The sequence below is a fragment of the Typopeltis vanoorti genome, chromosome 21 (genome assembly GCF_054136105.1).
Source record: "Typopeltis vanoorti isolate ZY-2024b chromosome 21, IOZ_Tvanoo_1.0, whole genome shotgun sequence".
NCBI classification, from domain to species: Eukaryota; Metazoa; Arthropoda; class Arachnida; order Uropygi; family Thelyphonidae; genus Typopeltis; species Typopeltis vanoorti.
In genome coordinates, this window is record NC_143569.1 from 76,481,261 (window position 1) to 76,505,563 (window position 24,303).

Here is a 24,303-nt window from a genome sequence, read left to right on the forward strand (position 1 = left end):
CCCACCAGTATTTACAAGTTGTCCTAGCAGAGACCACTTTAGAATATATGAACACTGTCAGGCATACATATATTCACTTTCTAATTAGTCCATTTTGGATAAGGTTTCACTGTCCTGACAGCTGTTTTGAGCTGTTTGGTTCTCTTCAGAGATCAGGCACTGTTTATGTAAAGGTCTCTAAAAATTGGCGACCCCTCCCCCACACAGATCACTCAAAATGAATGACCGAAAGATCGTCCAACTCAGCATTGGTTCCACTCAGTGACAGGCTCACCCCACTACTGAGCAGAACCGCTCATATTCCAGGGAAAGCACTCACCGACACGGCCCCATATGGACCACGTTGGAAAGCACCCTCCTCAGAGACTCAACATGCTCTCTCAGGCAAACCCCCCCCCTCACTGGGAGCAAAATTTCGGAAGAAACCAGAATTTTGATATTAATTATTCAAGAATTATTATTATTCAAGAATTTCTGATGTTGGAAGACATCTCAGGATATCCATAACCTTTATACATACAATGCCTTGATATCTCTCCTTAGACTCATTCACTCTCAGGGCACTTACAACTACTTCTGATAATTCATTCTACTCATTCACTACTCTCAAAGCAAAATATCTAGTCTGCACAAACTTACTGACCACACTTTTATGCAACTTACAGCAATGACCACCTAGTTCTCTATTTGCTATGTATTGAAAAATTTCTTTTAGAAATTTTATAGAACCTTTTTAGTAACTTTAGACACAATAGTAAGTTTCTATTGTGTCCCTACTTTTCTGCCTATCAGCTCAACTGTGCAACTCGCACACTTTCTATCTGTCCTCACAAGGAACATTCTACAGACCTGTCATCAGCTTGGCACTCATTTGTTGATCCTTTCAACCACCTCCTGATCCTCAAGAAATGCAAGAAGGGGACCAATTCTATACACAGTGGTCAAGATGCAGTAAATCTTGACTATTTAAAGAGGGATAATAACCTCCCTATCTATTTAGTGTTTTTCAACATAAAAATAATTCTTTGAGTTATTTTGCCATCTTTTGCAATATCCCCTCTGAACTTCACCTTTCTGTCCACTACTAATCCCATATCCTGGTCTCATATCGATTACCTGCAATCAAGCACCATCAGTTTGATGGTACTTGATTGCATCTGGTTATGTCTTTGATTATGTCTAGCATTGTAGCCTGCTATGTAAATTGCCATTTTTCAATCTATCTGCCACACTCTACTGGTTATTCACTTTGTGTCATGGCAGATCTCTCTCTCTCTCTCTCTCTCTCTCTTTTCAAGCTTTGCCACCAGTACAAGAGCACCTCAGGGCTCTGTTCCATAACTTGCCTGCCTTTCTCCTATACATAAATGACCTACTCTCAATCACCACAAATCATATACACAGCTTTCGTAATGATAGTGGACTCCATTCCTCTTACTCATTCAACAAACCATGCAGTGCTCAAACATCTCAAGCTTTCAGATCATCTGCAACCAGCTGTAAAAACTGATTTCTGTACCATACTTCAGTTGGGTGAGGATAAATAGCTGGTTTCCTTCAGTGCTACCCAAAATGCAATTGTACCTTTTCTCTCACAAAAGGGATCTTAGTTTATCCACTCTTACCCTCAGTAATACACAAATCGCCAGACTGGATTAGCTCTTTCTCTCAAACTGATATTTTCCTCCAGTCTCTCCTGTCACGAATGCATTCACATCAAAATATTCCTCAGCCTCTAAAAAAAAAAAAAAAAATAAAAGGCATTCTTTTCCACTCTGAACTACTTTTAACCCATTCATCTGCTGCTTAAGTTTTAGCTAAGAAAATTATGAATGAAAACTGAAGAAAATTAAACAATATTTAAATCAAATTATAAGCGACCTTTTGAATTTTTTTTTTTTTTAAGGAAAATTTTATTCTTTGTATTTAACTACCCAGCCAGCCATATGGAAGAAATATATCAAACATTACATGCTTCCTATCCATTTTATTTTAATGGTATCTGAAAGCTATTTCAGTTTTACTGGATGGATTTGATTGATATGTATATATACAAGGCATGGCTAGTATTGTGCTGAAAATTGCTATTTTGTAATCTTTGCATTTGTGATGCACCAGTGATTTCTCTTTTTTAAACATTGATAGTATTCCTATTATGTCTCCGGTGTTTCAAATTTTACATATAAGTTCTACAGCCCACTGACTGCATTAGTCAGTTTCAGTGGGGCACCAAAAACCTTCCTAAAAATGCTTTACTAGGAAGGTTTTATATGCACCTGTCAGTAAGCCTTAGAATAACTTAAATGTAGCATTTTAAACAACAGAGACATGACAAGAATACTAAAAATACTTTGCTCGGGTCACTTAAGGACCAAAGCTATGGGAGGAGACCTCCACATCGTCTTGAAGGAATGCAGAGAACTGACTGGGGCTTCTGACCTAATGTCTAATCCTCACCTTGACATGGTGCGCCTTGTTAATAGGTATCCATTAGGTACTGAATGAACAAGGATGGACTGGCAGTTTGGGACTTAGCTAACCAAATTGTACTCTCTATTGGATTAAGCCACAAATAATATGAGGCGCAACATGATGAGATTTCATGCCAGCTAGGGTGTTACCCAGTTAAACAAGCCCCCCCTCCCCCACCACCACTGCTGTTTTTGTCAGGGAACCAGTGTGAGGAGTGTAAAGTCAGCTATTGGAACAGACTCTGGCTCAACATCTAGATGAAGAACAAACCCAATGTTAGAAGAAATGAAGATTATCAACCATCAATATAAGGAGTGTTAATGGAAAGGAAATCACAATTGCAGAACTGAAAAAGTATCACATGAACATAATTGGCATCACTGAAACTAAGACAGGTGAGAAGTTACTATATATAAGTTTAGAATATTATATTCGACCAATAATGATCAAGGAAAGAAAGTTAGTTTCAAGTAGAGTTATGTGGACAAACTTCAAATGAGGAAATGGGCAATGAAACTTATTTGTGCCAATGATCCCACAGAAGTTTCTCATAAGGAAGAAGTGGAGGAATTTTTTTGAGTTGCTAGAGCAGGCAACTAACATAAAGAAAATGGAAAAAAGGGGTACTTGTTAGAGATCTAAACAGCAGAGCTGTTGAGTACCTGCTGATTTTCTACTCAGGATATGGACTAGTCATTACTAACACTCTGTTCCAACATAAAGATGTGCATGAGTTCATGTGGAGAGAAGGCACAAAAAATAAGAAAAGCCTCATGTTATTGTTGATAGTGATATCTTTATGCTGGTTCAGGATACAAGAGTGTACAGACGATTTGAAATGGCCATCACTTAGTTTTAAGTAGGATAAAACTGAATATTACATTGAAAAGAACAGTATGTAAAAAAAGTTTAAAAAAGAATTAAAGTTGAGCAGATTTTAATTTTACAGGTCCCTGTAGACTCAACCATACAAACATTATTGAAAAAAAGAATGAAGCAGTTTGAAAACAAGAACCAAACTTTGTAGTCTCAGTGGCAAACTCTGAAGAAGAAACTAGTTGATTCAGCCAGGGAAGCATTTTGTGAAGTTGTGTGTAAGGATATAAAAATAAGAACTCCATGGTGGACACAAGAAGCAGTTCTGGAAATAAGTTAGCAGATGCCTTAAAAGAATATAGAGAAAAATGTAAGAGACCTAAGCTATGTATGAAAGTAGCTAAACAAAAGTCATGGGAAGACTTCAGTAAGAATATAGAAGGTAAATATCAGGAAGATGATAAAATGTACTGAAGACTATTGAAAAAATCTTAGAAATGGAGGAAAGAGTAATTTAAAAAGAATCAAAGATGATAAAGGTGGTATGAAAATTGAGATAAGAATATCATAGATTGCTTTGAAAGACTATTAAATGAAACAAGCAGTGACAGAACCATAGTAGAACATATTCAAGCAAAATGCAAACAGGAGTACATATCAATATTTGAGGTAGAAAAATCTGTCAAAATCTTGAAATGTGGAAAGGCAGCTGGAATAGATGATATTCAACCAGAAATGCTCAAATATGGATGTATAAAAGTTTTGCAGTGGTTGTACTACATAAGTCAGAGGACCTGTTCAGAAGATCAAATTCTAGATGATTGGAGTAGAGCTCTTATAGTTCCCATTTATAAAAAAAGGGAATAAAGCTGAATATGAGAATTACGGAGGAATTTCTCTGCTAAGTGTTCCAGATAAAATTTATGCAAGCATAAATTTTAATGAACTTGAAAAGAGACTGAAAAAAATGTAGAAGAGAAACATAGAGAAGAACAAGCTGGATTCAGTCCAAATAGAGTTTGTCATTAACAGATTTTCACTTTATGATAAATAGTTGAGAAATCATTGGAATATGACAAGGATCTATACTTAAGTTTGGTGGATCTGGAAAAAGTATACTTCAAGGTGCCTAGGGAAAAGCTTTTCAAATCACTTCAATTATATGGGATAAATGAAACATTATATAGCGGCAATACATAGTCTATATTTAAGTTGTAAGTCAACAGTTAGAATTGAAGGAATACAGGAAGGTAGCTTGCTGTAAATACAGGTGTAAGACAAAGATGCACATTATATCCACTCTTATTCATCATCTATAGATCGCATTATGAAAGAAAGCAGCATCAAACCTGATATTAGAATTGGAGATATCAAACTTAGCTCTGCTTTATGCAAATTGATGTTGTACACCTAAAAATGTCCAGTGCAAGTCTTCAGGATTCTCTAACTAAATTGAATAACAGCTGTAACAAATTTGGCATGAAAATCAGCAACAAGAAGGCCGAAACTATGAAAATAGGCAGGAACACAGAAAAACTTGAGCTGCAAATTTTGGCTATTTGCGCACAGTTTTTAGTGAAGATGTCAAATTAAATCTGGAAATAGACAACAGAATAAGCAAAGCTGGTTCTGCTGGGGAGTGTAGTTAAATAAATTTATATGGAATAATAAAGAAACTAGTAGTATACAAGACAGTATTCAAAGCATTTTTAAGTTATGGATCTGAGAGTTGTGTTAGAAATAAAGCACTTAATCAAAGATTAGAGACCACTGATATGAGAGTTCTTAGACTAATTAAGAGACTGAACAGATGGCATCAATGACAGAATATATTAAAAATGAAGAAATTATGAAGGAACTTGACATTGTTTGCATTCAAGTAAGTGTGAGCAGGGCCAGTCTAAGGTGATATGATCACTTAAATAGATTGGGCAAGAAAGGTTAGCAAAACAGGTGTTTGATGCCAAGATGTCAGGGAAAAAGACCCATAGAAAGACTAAGATCTAGATGGATTGATTCAGTCAGAAGTGCCTTAGAAGAATAAAATGTTAGATACAACAATATTGGAGCACTAACAAGTAATAGATTAATTTGGAGGAAAATTGTTAATAATGTAAATTTAATCATGTAATGCTGTCATATTAGCCTGAACAGCCCTTGAGAGCAGTGGTGGCAAAAAAAAAAAAAAAAAAAAAAAAAAACCTTCCCTTACTCAACATATTTGTTAATTACTGAATAATATGTAAACCTTTTCAGATCACATAATCTGTATAGGGGTGTTACGGTTTCTTTCCTAGACATTGCTGCACAGAACATAAATTAATTTGCAGTTACCATATTTTCTGGTATATAAGACACACCCAAGAAATTTAATACAATTTTCTAGAAAAAAACCTCACAGGCTACTTTGACTGCATGTGTACGAATCATTTTTGTTGAAATGGCAATGCCATTTTGCCGATTTTCTTGCACCCATTTCAAAACTTCGGTCTCTAGTTCTGGCCACTTTGCAATTTTTCCACGTTCCGCACGCTTTTCATTACACAAATTGTACAAAATCTTCTTCTGATCACGCCAAGTTCTAATCATTTTTTCTGTAGGCGGAGGTCCAAAATGTCTTTCAGCTTCCCTATTCCTGTGTTCTTCTGCATATGTTACAACCTGCAATTTGTAACTTGAAGTATATGAATGTCGCCTGTTTTTTTCCATCACTAAAACTACGGGGAAATATCAAACTGAATACAAAATATCTCAACACGTCAACTCAATACTGATAAACATCGGTAACTGATTACTCGGATAAGATATTATGAAACTTGAATAGGGACCCCCCCCCCCCCGTTCTTAGTCAATGATGCGCTAGAAGTCACGTGAAGGTCATGTATCAATTTGATTGCACCATTAACCGCCTACAAAGATCTTGGAACATAAAAGGGAATGCGTATGACTTTGAAAAGAGGAAACAATCTTTACCTTCATTATATAAGATGCACCCCATTTTTAAGGTAAAAAAGTGCGTCTTATACACCGGAAAATACGGTACTTCTTTTCCCTGAACAATACCCATTGTTGCTTTTAGCTAAAAGCCAGCAATCATGCATACCCACCAGTGCAAACTGGTATCATCCAGTTTCCGTGTGTTCAACTGAAATTGAGAGGTATTTTGAGTAGTTTTAAATTAATGTTATTTCTGTAATTTATTTTACTCTCACTTATTTTTAAATGTGTATTTTTACAGTGGTAAAATAAAAATCTAAAGTGATTATTCTTATTTATTTGAAATTATAATTTATGTTTCAAAATGATGGGTCTGTTTTGTTGACATATCACCTCCAGAATACCTTATGTGTCTACAATTTCATATATAAGTTGATTCACAATGTATGAACTTTCTCATGATTGTGAATATCATTTATAATCAAGTTTTTTGTTGTATATCTGATTGATATTTTTTTTTTAGGCTATGCTTATTAAAGATGTAACTTTGAGTGAAAATGTTCCTACAAGTCTTTTGCTGGATAAACATCGTGATTACATAGCTTCTTATGGTTCCAAAAAAGATGATTATGTAAGTTTGTTTGATTCCATTTAGCAAGAAATATAAAACATTCAAAAAAATCATTACTTCTCTGATTATTATTTTTAACTTTTAGTTAAAACCTATAAAATTATTTTGGTTATATAAAATATAGCCATGTTCAAAAGTTATGTTTTCTGAACATAAATAGTTAGGTGGAAAATTTCAGTTAGGTGAAAAGGTAGAGAAGGGAATAACATGAAGATATAGTCTTGGAAAAAGGAATGAGAGAGGCAGAAGACTTATGGAGTTTTGTAAAAAAAAAAAACATTAATTATTGGTGATACTTGGTTCAAACTTCCAAAGAGAAGAAGATATACATGGAAAATGCCAGGAGATATCACAAGATACCAGACTGATTGTATGTTAATACAAAACAGTAAAAAAAAAAGTATAAGAAATCTGCCATTTATGTTATTGAAATACAAGGTGAAAGATGGAAGGAATACATTGAAGAACTTTATGCAAAATATGAAAGGCCAGAGAATAAATTGAATTAGAAGAGCAAAGTGAAATATCAACAGAAGAAAGGTCCTGAAATACTAAAGAGAGAAGTAGAAGCAGCAATTAGGGAATTAAAAAATGGAAAGATGGAAAGAGTGGATGGAATACTTAGTGAAATCCTAAAACATTTGGTGGACAAAGGTATAACAGAAACATGGAAATTTTGCAACCTCATTTACAAAACAGGAGAATGGCCTAAAGATTTCACAGAGAGTATTCTTATACCAATTGAAAAGAAAAGCAATCCTACTAAGTGCAGTGACTAGCATACTCTCACATGCCTCTAAACTACTGCTAAGAATATTAACTCGACCAATGTATAATAGAGTGGAGTATTTTCTGAGAGATGATCAGTTTGGATTTAGAAAAGACAGAGGAACTAGATATGCAATTGGAGTAATGCGAACCATATACCAAAGGAATATAGAAGTAAATAAAGAAGTTTATGTATGTTTCATCGACCTTGAAAAAGCATTTGACATGGTGAAATGGGAAAAGCTGATGGAAGTGTTAGGATTAGATTGAAGAGACTGAAGGTTAATAGCTGAATTATATATGAACCAGACTGCCATAATAAAGACAAAGGTCGGAAAAACTAAAAAATGTGTGATTGGTAGAGGTGTAAGAAAGGATGTTTCTTGTCACCGATGCTCTTCAATATATTTGCAGAAGAAATGATAAAAGAATCATTTGATGAAGAGAAAAGAGGAATCACTATTGGAGGAAGAACAATTCAAAATATTAGATTTGAAGATGATCAGGCAATATTAGCTAATACTGAAGATGAACTACAGCATCAAATGAAAAAATTTGAAAGTATATGCAAAAAATATGGTATGAAAATTAACACAAAATAATAGTGGTGAAAATCTCCAGGAAACAAGGAAGTGTTAATGTGATGATTAATGGAGGAAATGAGACTATACAAATACTTTGGTAGTATAATACAAAAAAATGGAAAATGTGACATGGAAATTAGAAAAAGAATTAACAAAGGAAAATGTGCATTTTATAGTAAGAAAAATTTGTTTATTAATAAAAATGAATAAAAATCTAAAGAAAAGACTTAAGTGTTATATTTGGAGTATAATTTTATATGGGTTGGAAACATGGACAATTGGGAAGAAAGAACCAAAAATGTTGGAGGCATTTGAAATGTGGTTATGGAGAAAATAAAGTGGACTGAAAAAAATTACCAATGAAGCAGTATTACAAAGAGTTGAAGAAGAAGAAAGGAATTTGCTAAAGACTTCTTCTTCTGCAGCTTTTCCCACTTAAGTAGGGTCGCTATTTGTGGTGAGTCTCCTCCACAATTTCCTCTCTTGGACTGTAGCCACATCCAAGTTCTTCATCCTCAAGTCCTCCTCCACCATCTCCCTCCATCTTTTCTTTGGTCGTCCGTGCTTCCTCTTCCCCTGCACATCCATCTGCATGACCTTTCTTCCCACAAACTCTTCCTCCCTCCTCATCACGTGACCAAACCATCTCAACCACTTCCTGTATCTTTGCTCCTAAGTTCATAACTTTCACCGTTCCCCTTACATAGTCATTTTTCAGATGATCCTTTCTGGTCACACTGCACATCCACCTAAGCATTTTCATCTCCGCTACCTCCATCCTGCTGATGTTATTTTTCCTCAGGGCGACAGTTTCCAAAGCATACGTCATAGCTGGTCTCACTACTGTCCTGTAAATTTTGCCTTTTAGATTGATCGGCACCCTCTTATCACATAGCACTCCAGCCATCTCTCTCCAGTTCCTCCATCCTGCTTGTATCCTGCATCCCACTTCCTTCTCAGCCTCACCATCCTCTTTCATTGTTGAACCTAAGTATCTAAAGTCACTGACCTTCCTAATGACATTTCCTTCCAGCCCCAGATCTGTCTCCTGGTTGCCATCCACTTTGCAATACATATACTTGGTCTTACTTCTGCTCAGTCTCATACCTCTCTCTTCCAGTACTTTCTTCCAACTTTCCAGTTTGGCTGCCACTTCTTCTCTTGATTCTGCGCACAACACGATGTCATCTGCTTACAACATAGTCCAAGGCGCGTCTTTTCTCACTTCCTCTGTCACCACCTCCATCACAATATTAAACAGGAACGGACTTAATGCAGACCCTTGATGCAAGCCAACTGTCACTGGAAAACTTTCTGTCACTCCCAGGCAGGTTCAAACACTTGTCTTCACATTTCTGTACATCTCCTGCACCAACTGGACATGTTTCTCTGGTACCTTCTTCTCCCTCAGACACCTCCGGACTTCTTGCCTTGGCACTCTATCATATGCTTTCTCCAGATCAATAAATACCAGATGTAGCTCCCGTTGCTTCTCTCAAAACTTTTCCATCATCTGTCGTACCCCAAAGATAGCATCTGTGGCCGATCAACCAGGTATGAAGCCAATTGCTCCTTTGCAATCTCCACCTCCTTCCTCAGTCTTCCATCAAGAACCCTTTCTAGGATTTTCATTGTGTGGGACATCAACTTTATTCCTTTGTCATTTTTACAGTCTTGTGCATCCCCTTTACCCTTGTAGATGGGGACAAGAGTACTTTTCCTCCATTCCTCGGCTATATTTTCCTGTTGGCAAATTTTCATGAACAGGTCCCACAGCAGGTCAATTCCCTCTTCCCCCAGAGCCTTCCATACCTCCACTGGAATCCTGTCTGTGCCCACCGATTTTCCATTCTTCATCCTCTTCATGGTCTTCTTCACTTCCACTCTACTGATGTTCTGCACCATCCCCTCAGAAGGCTGCCCTTCTTCTCTGTGAGTCCTCACATTTTCCTCATTCAAAACTCCCTCAAAGGATATTCTCCATCTGTTTCTTATGTCCACATCCCTCCATAATATTCTTCCTTCAGAGTCTTTGATCTGCCTACATGTACGATGTCCTTTGAAGCCTTATTTCTACATTTTGCCAATTAATAAATCTTTCTCTGTCCTTCCTTTGTTTCTAATTGATCATAAAGGTCTTGATATTCCATGGCCTTCACCTGTGCAACAACTCTCTTAGCTTCTCGGTTTTACGCTCTGTATTCCTCTCTGTCCTCTTCCACTCTTGATTCATCCCACTTCTGCTTTGCCTTCCTCTTAGTTGTCACTGCTTCTTGTACATCATTATTCCACCAGCAACCCTCCTTCTGCTCTGTAATGTTTTCGAATGTTTCACCAAGCACCTCAGTTGCACAGCATAGAATTACTTTTGAATTATGTCTCCACCAGTCTTGTACACTTTCTAGTCCATCCGAAATCCTCTCTAACACTTTCTCCCTAAAATGGTTCCTCACACTCTCTTCTTTTAAGCAAAACCACTAATTTTCTTCATCCCATGGCAACCAGAAGTTCCTATCTTCGATCTTATTTTAAAGTCTGCGCACAGCAGTCGGTGTCGTTGTGCTACTTGATCTGTTGGAATTACTTTACAATTTGTCACAACCTTAAGATGTTATCTTCTAGTCAATTTGTGAGCTGTTGTTACCACTCCTAAATGTTATCATATGTTCTTCCCTCTTGAAGAAAAATTAGTTCACAATTGCCAGATCAAATGCTACTGCAAAGTCCACAACCCTCTCTCCTTCCTGGTTCATTATTCTTACTCCGTGGCCACCATGCACCCTTTCACAGTCTCTATTCTGTCTTCCTATGTGCCCGTTCAAGTCTCCTCCGACAATCACCATCTCATTTTCTTCCAGTTCCCTCATTTCTTCATCTAACACGTTCCAGAACTCATCTTTTTCCTCTGCTGTACAACCAACTTGCGGGGCATATACACATAATACAACCACCCACTCTTCTCTAAGACCCAATTTCATGTGCATGATCCTGTCGTTCCTTCTACCCACATCCAGTACTTCACCCTTCATTCTGCCACACACCACAATTCCTACACCATTTCTTCCCTCGTTATTCGCTCCAGAGTAGAACAATTTATATCCATCTCCCAGTTCCTTTGCCTGTTCTCCTTTCCACCTTGTCTCCTGCACACATAAAATGTCCAACTTCCTCTTCCTCATCATGTCTGCCACCTCTCTTCCCCTTCCAGTGTCATGCTTCCAACATTCAGTGTTCCCACTCGCAACATCCTCTCCACCTGCTGGGCTCGCTTCTTTAACCGCACCCGCCCTTGATGCGGTAGCACTCGTCCACTTCTCGCAGCTGTAGGGCGATGTGGCTGCGCGTCGCTTAAGGGGTACGCTCTAGCCCTTATATCATTTTCTCTTCGACTCATAATCATAGTTTGAGTTGGCACTGAAGTTTTCCGACCGGATGCCCTTCCTGACATCAACCCTCGCATTTATCCGGGCTTGGGACCAGCACCTATTGAGGCTAGCATGCCTCCTTCAGTGGCTGCATAAGACGAAATGACTTAGCAAGATAGGAAAGACTCACCCCTAGCCCTCGAATACTCTAATAGCATCAGGGGGAAGGAGCAAGGAGAGGAGAAAGAAGCAAAGAAAGAAGAGGAGGGACCAGTCTACAGAATAATATAACAGATATATATTACATGAAGTAAGGCATGGTCCAGCATCAGGTACCTCGGGTTTGCCATGCCCGTACTCACTAAAGTGAGCCCTTGAGGTAGTGCCATATCACAAATGGTTTTGGTTTATATCCAGCCACATTACCCCCTAACAGAATCGTAACACAGTCTTTAAGAGCTTTGAAACCAGGCATGGATTTTAGCATTTTGTGGACAAATTGTCCAATCAGGCATTTTTTTTTCCCAAAACAAGGAGGTCTCATCCATATTAAATATTTTCTGTGGCAAATAATTTTCCTCCGTAATAATTTTTATCCAATTTCTCCACAAACTTCTTGACAGCCTTCTCATCGGAACTTGCAGATTCACCATATATTTTTACATTATGCTGTGCAAAACGCTGCTTGAATCTCATGAACCAACCAGAAGAAGCGTTGAATTTGTAGTCGTAATCAGTTCCTGCTTTCTCCTTCAACATGTTGAAGAGACTTAGTGCCTTAGCCGTAATGGTCATAGTGCTAAAAAGTATGCGCTTTTGGTTTAGGTCCTCTATGAATGATTGCTTTTTCCAATCACTGATAGGACCTTCTCATCATCACTATCGTTGAAGTTGCGACTTCGTTTCAAGATCAATTGCTCGCCTCTTTTTCTGTGATTCTTCACTAGGTTTTTTAATTGGGCATGTAGGGGGCCACGTTGCACAAAATATCACAAAATATTTAAAGATAAATACACAAATAACATATTTTTCAAACACAAAATCAACAGAGGAACTGTTGAAACCAAGTGCCGACTGCCGAGGGAGGTTGTCACTGTATTCGCTGTTGTCACTGAGCATGATGCATTGTTGCTAAATAGAAACCTTTTTACTTTACGCTTACTTGTGTCTTGTTCGGAAGTATAGTCGAAAATGTTATTTATTTCATTATGGGATCACGGATGTAACTCGAACAGATGTAAGTCGAGGGATGACTGTACTTGCATAAATGTGGAGGACCCAACTGCAACCCTTATAACAACTGGATGATGACCTCAGTACAAAGGTCGAAATGTTGATTGTTACTTTCCTAATGTTAAGTAAAGTAATTATTCTAACACTTGTGTTGTGTCTCCATAAATACTTCACTAAGAATGATGCTGATCATCACTATGTAACCTTAAAAGAGAGAATTGGCAATATTTCATGAATTTTAGTGTTGTACTATTTATTTTTGATAATAAAGTATGTCTGTGTAATTTCTATGTGATTTATTAGTTGAAATTGTTTGAACTTACGAGGTCGACCATGTGGGCATCAACCAGTGCGACTAGTCAAGCACTGCGAAAATCAAGTGGCATTAATGACAGACTTTTCAAAAATGATTCAATGTAATATGTATACATGGTGGAGTGTAAGAGATGCATTTGTATGTGTGTGTGTGGGGGGGGAGTGTGAACGGTAGACGAGAGAAAGTATGGGTTTGTAGGAAGTGCGATATATTATTAGACCACGAGGCAATGAATGTGAAACAGACTGAAAAAATAGAAGATGCGTAAATAAAAGAAAATGTTAGTGAAACTGAGGGAGTGAAAGAATGCAAGAATGTGGAAGCAGAAGTTAGTAATAAGGGAGCGAAAGAAAGTATGAATAAGGAAACAGAAGTAAGGTGCTGCAGAACGACGGGTAGCAAGACTTTGGGAGTGAGAGAGAGTAAAATTTTTGCAATACAATATTTGATGAAACAGTTATTGAAAATGAAAAATGAAATGATGAATATACAGGGGGATATTAGACATTTAGTGTAAACTAATAAAAGTGTGCGAGAGAATAGAACGAAAAAAAAAAAGAGTAAAAGAGGTGATGCCAGGATAGAAGTATATGGAGATTCCATAGTTAGAAGATTAGTTAATGAGTGAGTTCATTAGGCTACTATCCAGGAGGGAGAATGAGCAGTATAATTCAGGTGTTGGATATGAGGAAGAAAAGAAAATGATTGTGGGAACAAATGATCTAAGTGGACATAAGCATATGAGGGTGAATATCAGGAGGTTATTGAGAAGAGTGAAAGATAGCAGTGTAACAGAAAAGGTTGTCAGTGTGTTGCTAATGGGTTACATTTGAATGGCTTTGGAATGAGTGCACTGGAGAAAGTGTTGTTAGATGGAAGCACAGTGTGTGTGATGTGTGCAGGAGAAGAAGTGAAAAATCAGGGGAGTGGTATTGAAAAGACAGAAGTGCTTGGAAGTAAAAACAGTAGAAGTGTGAGAGATGAAGAGAGAACAGGAATGCAAGAGGAACATGGAAATGGGGGGAGGGCTGGTGGACAAGAATACATGGTATAGAGAGAGTGGATGTTGAAAGTGGCAGTGAATGCATATATGAAGATGGGTGAAGAAGTTGAGACTGAGCAGATATATGTGGTAAGTAGTGATAAAGGTGATTGGGCAGATGTGGAGAAATCGCAACCAACAAGTGGCTTGGATAGGACTGGTTATAGACCTAAAAATGAATTACTGTTTGTTTACAAACACCAGAAGTATCAGAAATAAGAGATATGAAATGGTTTCACTGATTGAGTTTATTTGTCCCCAAATCATTGGAATAAGTGAAAGATGGTTGAATGAAGATGATATCCTAATGGGAATAGAAATGGAAGGATGCAGTATTTTTTGTGAGGATAGAAAGGACAAGAAGGGAGGGTGAGTGCTGTTGCTAATGTTGGCAGGGGAATTAAGTCCACATAAGGTAGACATGAAAGAGGGAAATAGTGGCAATCGTTATGAGGCAGTGTGTTGTAATGTGGAGGTTGACAGAAAGGCATATCTAGTTGGATGCTGCTATAGGCCCCGAAATGTGGAGTGTGGTGATGAGGAAATGCATTATCAACTTAGATTAGTGAACAAAGGAAGGGTGATTATTATAGATGATTTTAATTATTGAGGTATAGATTGGAATGAAGAGATAGCATTTGAGAATAAGGAAAATGAATTTCTCGAGTTCTTGAGAGATAACTTTCTCAGGCAACACATAAAGGAGGGCATGCAAGGATTGAGAGTTTTAGATCTGATCATTTCATCAGAGGATGTGATTGTGAGTGTAGCTTCACACTTTCCTGCAGTTGGTGAGAGTGATCACCTGAGTTGTGGCTAGCCATATGCAGACTTCTGTGAGGAGAGGATATATGTGGAATTATAAAACTGATGATTATGACAAGCTTAGGAAACAGCTTTATTGACTTTCTAGACTCCCACCCAAAATGCAAAGAACCCTTCTTTATTCACATTCAGGTTTTTACAATGAATTGGCATTGTAATTCTCACTGAGTTATGAAGGCTTCTTTTTTAATTAGTAGTTTGTTTACTAACACAAACTTCATAACTTTTAATTAAATTTAATTATTTATCCATTAGTAACAAAATTCTAAGTTATTATTTGATGACAGTTGTCATCATCATCAAATTCCTGCCATGTACCCTCAAGGGGTGTACAGGATATGATAGTACTGTATGAAAAATTTACATCATTGCTAACTTCCTATCTACAATTTTCCTCCAAATCAGTCTGTTATTTGTCGAGACTCCAACATTATCAGATCTTATATTTCTATCATCTAAGGCACTTTTTACCATATCAATCCACCTATATCTTGGTCTTCCTCTGGGACGTTTTTCTGCCAACCTGGCAGAGAACACTTGTTTTGCTAATCTTTCTTCGCCCATATTGTTTAAGTGACCATACCTTAAATTACTTTATTAAATTATTTAAATTACATACCTGAGATTAGCTCTGCTAACGCATTCCTGGATGCCGACAATGTCAAATTCTTTCCTAATTTCCTCGTTTTTAATATGATATTGCCATTGATGCCATCTGTTCATGCCTCTAATCTTTCTCAGAACTCTCATATCTGCAGTCTCTAGTCTTTGGTCAAGTGTTTTACTTCTGACCCAGCTCTCAGATCCATAAGTTAAAACTGGTTTGAGCACTGTCTTGTATACAGCTAATTTAGTATCCCGACTAATTTCTCTCTTATTCCATATGAATTTATTCATTTCACTTCCTACCATACCAGCTTTGTTCGTTCTGTTGTCTATTTCCATATTTAATTTATCATCTTCACTAAAAATCGTGCCTAAGTAGCTGAAATGGTTTACTTTTTCCACAGGTTCTCCATTCACAATGCAGTTGACATTTTCAACTATTCTGCCTATTTTCATTTGCTTTTTATTGCTGACCTTCATACCATATCTATTACAGCAGTTATTCAATTTAGTCGGGGAATCTTGCAGACTCGTAGCAGATTTATTTAGAAGTATAACATCATCCGCATAAAGCAAAGAACTGACATTAACATCTTAACTTTTTGATATCATGTATAATACCACTTTTCTTCATAATACGATCCATATAGATAATGAATAACAGAGGAGATAATATACATCCTTGTCTCACACCAGATTTAACATTAAGCCATCTTCCTGTACTTCCTTCAATTCTAACTGCTGACTTACAACTCAAATAAAGACTAAGTATTGCTTGATATAATGCCCCATTGACACCATATAACTGTAGCATATTGAATATCTTTTCTCTTTGCACCTTGTCATATGCCTTTTCCAGATCAACGAAACTTAAATACAGATCTTTGTTATGTTCCCATGATTATTATTATTATTATTATTATTTCGGGCGACTCCAGGAGTCCTTAGACTCATCGAGGGAGGCCCTAAGCATCATGTCCACACAACTATGCGATTACATTCTCACAGTATCTATCATACCTTGCCTTGAACTCGTTCACCGTCATAGCACCCACAACAGACTCTGGGAGCTTATTCCACTCATTTACCACTCTAAAAGTAAAGAACCCAGCTCTAACACCCCTGCTAACCACACTCTTGCCCAGCTTCCATAGGTGTCCCCTACTTCTCTCACCACCAGTCCAGATCTCAAAAATATCCTCTGAATTAATCCTATAGAATCCCTTTAGCAATTTGAATGTCTCAATCATATCTCCCCTTTTCCACCTATCAACTAATTTCTGCAACCCACAAATCTTCAACCTGTTCTCATATGGTTCATTCCATAGACCTGTTATCATCTTAGTCACTCGCCTCTGGATCCTCTCCACCTCCTCCCCATCAAGAAGGAACCGAGGTGACCAAATCTGAGCACAGTAGTCGAGATGAAGTCTTATCAAGGTTCGGTACAGAGGTACAATAACTTGCTTGTCTCTGCTCATCAAGATATTTTTCAATAACCAAGTGAGTTGATGAGCTGATTTAGCTACTTTTGCAATGTGCCCCCTAAACTTCATCTCCCTATCCACCAACACTCCCAAGTCCCTGGCCTCATCAATCTCTTGGAGTACAGTTCCACCAATGTGGTATACTGCTGCAAATCTTTTCACCCCAAAATGCATAACCTTATATTTTGTCACATTAAATTGACATCCATTCTCCTTAGCCCAGAACTCCAATCTATCTAAGTCATCCTGCAAGACTTTGACATCTTCTGCATTCACTATTGCCTTACCTAACTTTGCATCATCAGCGAACAAATGAATTGTTCCACTTAGATCCTTCCCTATATCGTTAATGAACAGATTAAACAGCAGTGGTCCAAGAACAGAACCCTGCGGCACACCACTAGTCACTGGCCGTCTTTTGGACTCTACTCCTCAATAAACTACTCTTTGATATCTCTCCATCAACCAACCACCTATCCATCGCACCAACCCTATATCCATTCCCATATGTTGTAGTTTACGGATTAGTATTCCATGTGGTATCCTGTCAAATGCCTTTGCCAGGTCCAGCAATATCACTGTGAACCCATTTCCCTTATCTAGTTCAGCCGTCACCTTGTTATAAAACTTGAGCAAGTTACTGAAGCATGATCTACCCTTCACAAAGCCTTGCTGTCCCCTGTACAGTATCTCATTTTCATCAATCCATTCCTGTATTTTTACCTTGACTACTTTCTCCAAGACCTTGACAACGACTCCTGATATGTTGATAGGTCGGTAATTTGCAACCGTAGTCTTGGATCCTCCTTTATGCAGTGAAACTATTTTCCCCTCTTTCCACACCTTTGGGACTAAGCCAGACCTGAGACTCAGATTAAACAACATGGTCAAGGGCACTGATAATTCCTTAGCTGCTTCACGCAAGACCCGTGCTGGTATACCATCCAATCCCACAGATGTGTTCACATTAAGGTTCTGTAATAGACTAGTCACCTCCACTTCATTCATCACTATTCCCGTATAAACTAATGGTTCCTTCATTTTTTCAATGTCACCACCTGAATGATATGCTTTTGCAAAGTGCGCGCTCAGTAACTCCACTGTATCGACTGATTCAGTGACCTCCTTACCATCGTCATTCCTTAAAATCATTTTACGTGTACAGTTTTTTCTTACTTGCAGCATATTGAAAGAACTGTTTGGGATTCTCTTTTGCTTGCATAGCTAGTTTCCTTTCATAATCTGCTTTTGCTTTTTTTACCACACTCGTTACCTTTCTGGCCTGCACTTTATACCGTTCGTGTGCCTGCAGGTCACCCCTTTCTTTAAATTCCCTCCACAGTTGTTTCTTTTTTTGCAGCTCAAGCTTAATGGTGTTATTCATCCATTTAACCCCTACTTGTTTTACTATTCGGACCTTAGGTATGCAATCAGCCATAACCTCCTGTAAATGCTCCTTGACCACTTCCCATGCACTATCAACGTCCAGCCCTTGCAGTTGTACATGCCATGGCACTGTTCCAAGCAATCTCCTAAGCTTTACATACTTGCCAGCATGGTAATTCCACATATACCCTGTCTTAATCAAAAATTCCACACCTTTAGCCACCTCCCAGGTCAAGACCTTATGATCACTCTCACCAATAGGTGGCAACATGGTCATATTCATTACAGTCAAATTCTCAGATGCTATTACCAGGTGAAGCACTCTCACACCCCTAGTATTTTCACTTACATGCTGTCTCAGATAGTTATCCCTTAATAATTGAATAAAATCCTTTTCCTTCCTCACATGTGTCCTCTCCTCCTTCCAATCAGTGTTACCATAGTTGAAATCCCCCATAATAATTACCCTCCTTCCACTCATTTCATCAATTTCCCTATGCATACTATCTCCGCCATCTATTCCATCACCTGATCTATAGCAGCACCCAACTGTATATTTTATTCTGCCAGTCTCAATCTCACACCAAATAGCCTCAAATGAGCTCCTTTCACTATCCTGCGATACAACTTCAATTCTCCTTGGCTGCAGTTCATCAGCTATCATCAATAATACCCCTCCCCCCATTTTATTCTCTCTGTCCCTCCTAAACACACTATAACCTACACATTCTATCCCACTAACTATATCATCTTCCGTCAGCCATGTTTCACTAATGCCAATAACCTGTGGCCAGGAAGAACTGATCAAGGCCAGAAATTCTTCCTTCTTGTTCCTAATACTCCTGGCATTAGTATACATGAAATGCAGTGATCCCTTAGTCCCACCCCTATATTGATGCGTTATTCTAAATGACCCATTCCCATTTTTTGTCCTTAGTGCTGGCTCGGGTACATTATATACATTCTTACTCATCTGTCTCACTGATGTCTGCATATCCATTCCTCCCCCCCCCCTCCTTGGTAGTTTTAGTTTCCCTGGTTTTGCACATCCATTTTCACCTCATTCAGCAACACTCTTTCCAGTCTCCGCACACCAAGTCCATTCAAATGCAGGCCATACATCTTGTATAAGTACTTTCGCCCTTCAAACTCATTCCACACATCCACGAATTCCACACCACACTGTCTGCATAACCTGCGCATAATGTCATTTGCGATTATGGCCCTCCTTCTAAATTCCTCTCTATCATACCGCGGCAACAGACTAACCATTCTAACTCTGTCACTCTTTTCTTTCGCTACCTTTAACAATACTTTCAAGTCCTCTCTCATAAAAAATTTATCACCTTTCAGTTCATTCGTACCCACCACAATTATTAATTTTTTCACCCTCTGTTTTTGCACTCTAATACTCTCACTTACATCCTTAAATTTCGCACCCGGTAAGTACGATTTAGTTACACTGCCATCTATCACCCCTCTTAATAACGAGTCACCATACAACACTCTTTCCTTCATTTCAGAAACTCTCCTTACGCTGTTTATTTACATTAGCCGAATCACTCTGGAAAGAGTTTTGCAGGTGCTCTAATTACCGCTGCGCATTTTGTATCACCGTGCAACCTAGCGATCTCACTTCCTACAAATAATTCCTCATTATTTTTATCATTTAATCTTTATTTTTATTTTTATTTATTTATTTTATTATTTATTTTATTTAATCTTTATTTTTATCATTTAAAATTATTTTCTCTCTCTGTATGGTTGCTTTCACTCTTTCTTAGATCACCGCTCTCGTTGCCATCTTGTACATCGCAATTCCCTATCGAGCCACTATTTTCACTCACATTCTGGCTTTCTTCAACCATAACTATCTCACACCCTGACACATACTTCAACTCCTCACTTGAAGATCTGATCCTCACAGCCTCTATTTGGCCTGAATCCAGCTTGTTCTTCACCAAACTTTTCTTCCACAATTCTTCTCAACTGTTTCTCAAGTATACTTCCATAAATCTTACAAGGAACACTGAGTAGGGAAATACCTCTGTAATTCTCACATTCAGTTTTATTTCACTTTTTATATATGGGTACTATGAGAGCTCTACTCCAATCATCGGGAATTCGTCCCTGTGTCCAGGCTTTCTGAACTATGCAGTGCAGCCACTGTAAGACTTATACCACCATACTTCAGCATTTCTGTTCGAATATCATCTACTCCTGCTGCCTTTCCTCATTTCAAGCCTTTGATGGCTTTTTCTACTACAAGTATGGATATGTATTCCTGACTGCTTGCCTTGTCAGTGTTTCTTACTACTGTGCTATCACTACTTGTTTCATTTAGCAATTTTTCAAAGTAATTACTCCATACTTCAAGGATATCTTTTTCTCCCATTTTCATATCGCCTTTATCATCTCTAATGGTGACATGAAAGCTTCTTCAACAACATCCAGAATATTTTGTCACCTTCTTGATATTTATTTTCTATGTTCTGGCCAAAGTCCTCCCATGACTTTTGTTTAGCTAGGTTTACACAGTGTTTAGCTTGCTTACATTTGTCTCTGTATTCTTTAAGAGCACAAGCTGACTTATTTGCCCTGAACTTTTGATATGCTTTCTTCTTTTCCTTCACTGCCTCTTTAACTTCCTGTATCCACCATGGAGTTCTGATTTTTCTATCCTTGCAGCACATGCTTCTCTGGCTGAATCAATCAGGATTTTCTTCAAGATTTGGTTGTTGTTCTCAAACTCTTTCATTTTTTCTTCAGTAATCTTTCTGTATTTTAGTCTACAGTTCACGTCTGAGAGCTGCTCAACTTGTATTTGCTTAAAAACTTTCTTACATGTAATTCTTTTCATTATGAAATTCACTTTTGTCCTTCTCAAGACTAAATAGTGATCACTTCCAATTTCAAATCCTCTGTACACTCTGGTGTCCTGCACCATGGAGAAAAACATCACTATCAACAATAACATAGTCAAAGAGACTTTTCTTATTCCTTGCCTCTTCTCTCCATGTGAATTTGTGCACAATTTTATGTTAGTAATAACCAGTCCATGTCCTGAGCAGAAATCCAACAGATATTTGCCATTATTATTTTTATTAAAAAAATAAATAAGGAATCTACTTTTGTGTAGGATTTATGGGTTTTTCTACAAGACTGTGCATAGCAAGGATGGCATGTTTTGCAAGACCAGATTGTTCATAGTTTATGGTACTTGATACAAGCTCTTGAAAACAATAGTAATAATAATAATGTCCCATGTAGTAGTGAGTTTGAGGCTATCTTGTATAAAGTTAAAACCAACAATAAGAAATATATGGTGGGGGTGTTGCTACAGACTTAGCAGTTCAATTGGTGGGGATGAAGAAATGCATTGCCAAATTATCCTGATGTCTACTAAATTAAGTAATCTTGGGTGACTTAAATTATTGGGATGTTGTGAGACAACTTTCTCAAGCAACTCTAAGCTAAAGAGTGTTAGATTGGCTCATAGCATCAGAACCTATGAACCTGCATTTACCCTTCACTGTATTCTGCTATAGTAAAAATAAATCCTTGTTACAGAAACACTTCAACAGGGATAGCACATCCTGAGATATGCAGAAATGATTCTTTGGACTCCAAGAGCATTTCTGAATATTAATAATGCTGCATCATTATTAATATTCAGAAATGAATATTAATACCAACAAAATATTTCATGCTAGTGTTATATCCTAATTGATTACTTTTACTATTAACTACACAAAAAGTTCAAGTTACTGAACTTCTTTTTTTTTTTTTTTTTTTTTTTTTTTTTGCAAGGCAGTGTGCACAGTAAAATTGTAGTCAAAATTCCATATGCTATTACATGCTAGTTTACTTGAATTGACCTTTCCTTCAAAATTCTGCATCAAAACATTTTATTTTCATTAGGAAAGAAATTGGTCTGTAGTTGTCACCAGTTATAAAGTTGACTGGCTGCCAAAGTTTTTCAGGTTATATTTGATTTTAATGGTACAGATGCACATATTTAGGTCATTATGAAGATTTCAGGTATGTAAGCTATTAAAACATTTTGAAACTTAAATGTTACTTAATTTTCATGTCCTTCTATTTCTTTCTTATATGCTTCCAATTATTGTATGGAGAAACCACACACAAAAGTTTGCTTATGTGATTCCTGCCAATCTTTGTGTTCTTTGTCAATCATATGATTTCCCATAATTTCCTTTGTTTACTGATCTCAGCTATAGTTTTCTTCCAAAATTTATTGCTCTTCAGTAGAATAGTATTCTACTGAAGAGCAGACTGAATGGAGAATATAACAATATGGAGAATACAACTATATGAACAATATAACAATTAAAAAAAGATGATCTGTGGATCATCTTTTTTTAATTAATTTAGGATCCAAGTAAAAAAAAAGTAATTTAAATACACCCATCCATCCACATAAATGAATTACAGTGGTGCAGTGTATTTAATAAATTGCCTCTCAAAACTGGGAAAAAAGGTAGTAAATATTATTGTTGTTGACACCTCCAAGGAGTCTGAAGACTCATTGCGGGAGGATACACACTGCATAACTCTCCATCTTCACCACTACACCGAACCTCTACTACCAATCGTCTACATCAACGGCATCTACTGCCCACAACTAGTATTTTTTGTCTGTAAATTATGTGTGTTCTGAAGGGCCAGTCTGTCTGTATGCAAGGTGAAAAACCCAAGTTTCCGGGAGGAAAAAAACCCTGCTACTTCTGTATGAGATCGGCTAACTCACCTTCAATTGAAAAAGTCCATATAAAGATTCCTTCTGTCATGACAAGAATCGAACTTAGGCCTTTTCTAATCGAAGGACGCAGCATACCATCGTTCTTCCACTTGGGCTATGGAGGCGCTTATAAAGAAGCTCCCACCCCCAGTATAGACTGCTTGAAAATTTAACATTATTTGCAACACCTAATTTGAAATTTGAAAATTTAACATTATTTGCAACACCTAATTTGTCTGACCTGGGGGAGACCTGACTCCTACCAGGTGCATTCCTCGGGTGGCAGATGAGGGAAACCCCAATGGGTTTGCTCCGAATAAAGAATAAGGAGTCGTGGACCAAAGGATGCAGCAGAGGAGTGGCAAGCCGGCTGCATTATTCTGCCATTTCAACCCTATGAATCAGGAGTCTCCGCTGTGTCAAGAAAATGTTACTGCATCCGAGGAAATCGATGCGAGTGATCCTAGATCACAGGGAGCAGTCGAGAAGTTTAGTATGTGGTCAGCCAATAGAATTTCGCATCTCTTAACCTTAAATAGGACACTGTTAAAACCTGGGAAAATAAATTTGATGTGAAAGATCTTGCTAGGATGAAATGGGACATTTTAGGTTTGGCTGAAACTCATTGGACAGGAGAAGGAGTTATAAATCTAAATTCAGGAAAACTATTCTACTCGGGCAGAGAGGACTAGTCGTGGCCATAGAACCACATGACCCAAGAATGATCGCTATCATATTAAAAGGTAAAGAAAAAAATGTTCACTTTATAATTATTCAAATCTACGCCCCTGACCAGTCACATGAAGATGAAGAAATCGATACCTTTTATGGTAAGTTGCAAGATCTAATAGACAAGACCAATAAGAAAGATATATTAATAGTGATGGGAGATTTTAATGCCAAAATTGGGAAGTTCACCCCAGGCATGAAGGATGTTATGGGCAAGTTCGGAGTTGATAACAGAAATGAAAGAGGTGAAAGAATTTTGTAAAGGAAATAATCTATTTATCTGTAACACCTTTTTTCCCATAGACCTTCCCACAAATACACATGGACCTCACCAGATGGTACAG

General features: G+C 37.6%; 1 protein-coding gene across 3 annotated transcripts in view; it reads left to right on the forward strand.

Moving 5' to 3' along the window:
• RabGGTb (geranylgeranyl transferase type-2 subunit beta) overlaps positions 1-24,303 on the forward strand; it is a 113,181-nt gene that overhangs the window by 14,685 nt on the left and 74,193 nt on the right. For all 3 annotated transcript variants that reach the window (XM_090410967.1, XM_090410970.1, XM_090410969.1), the window contains one exon: positions 6,749-6,856. In XM_090410967.1, coding sequence (XP_090267093.1) covers positions 6,749-6,856 — 108 coding nt within the window. The remainder of the gene's footprint in view (positions 1-6,748; positions 6,857-24,303) is intronic.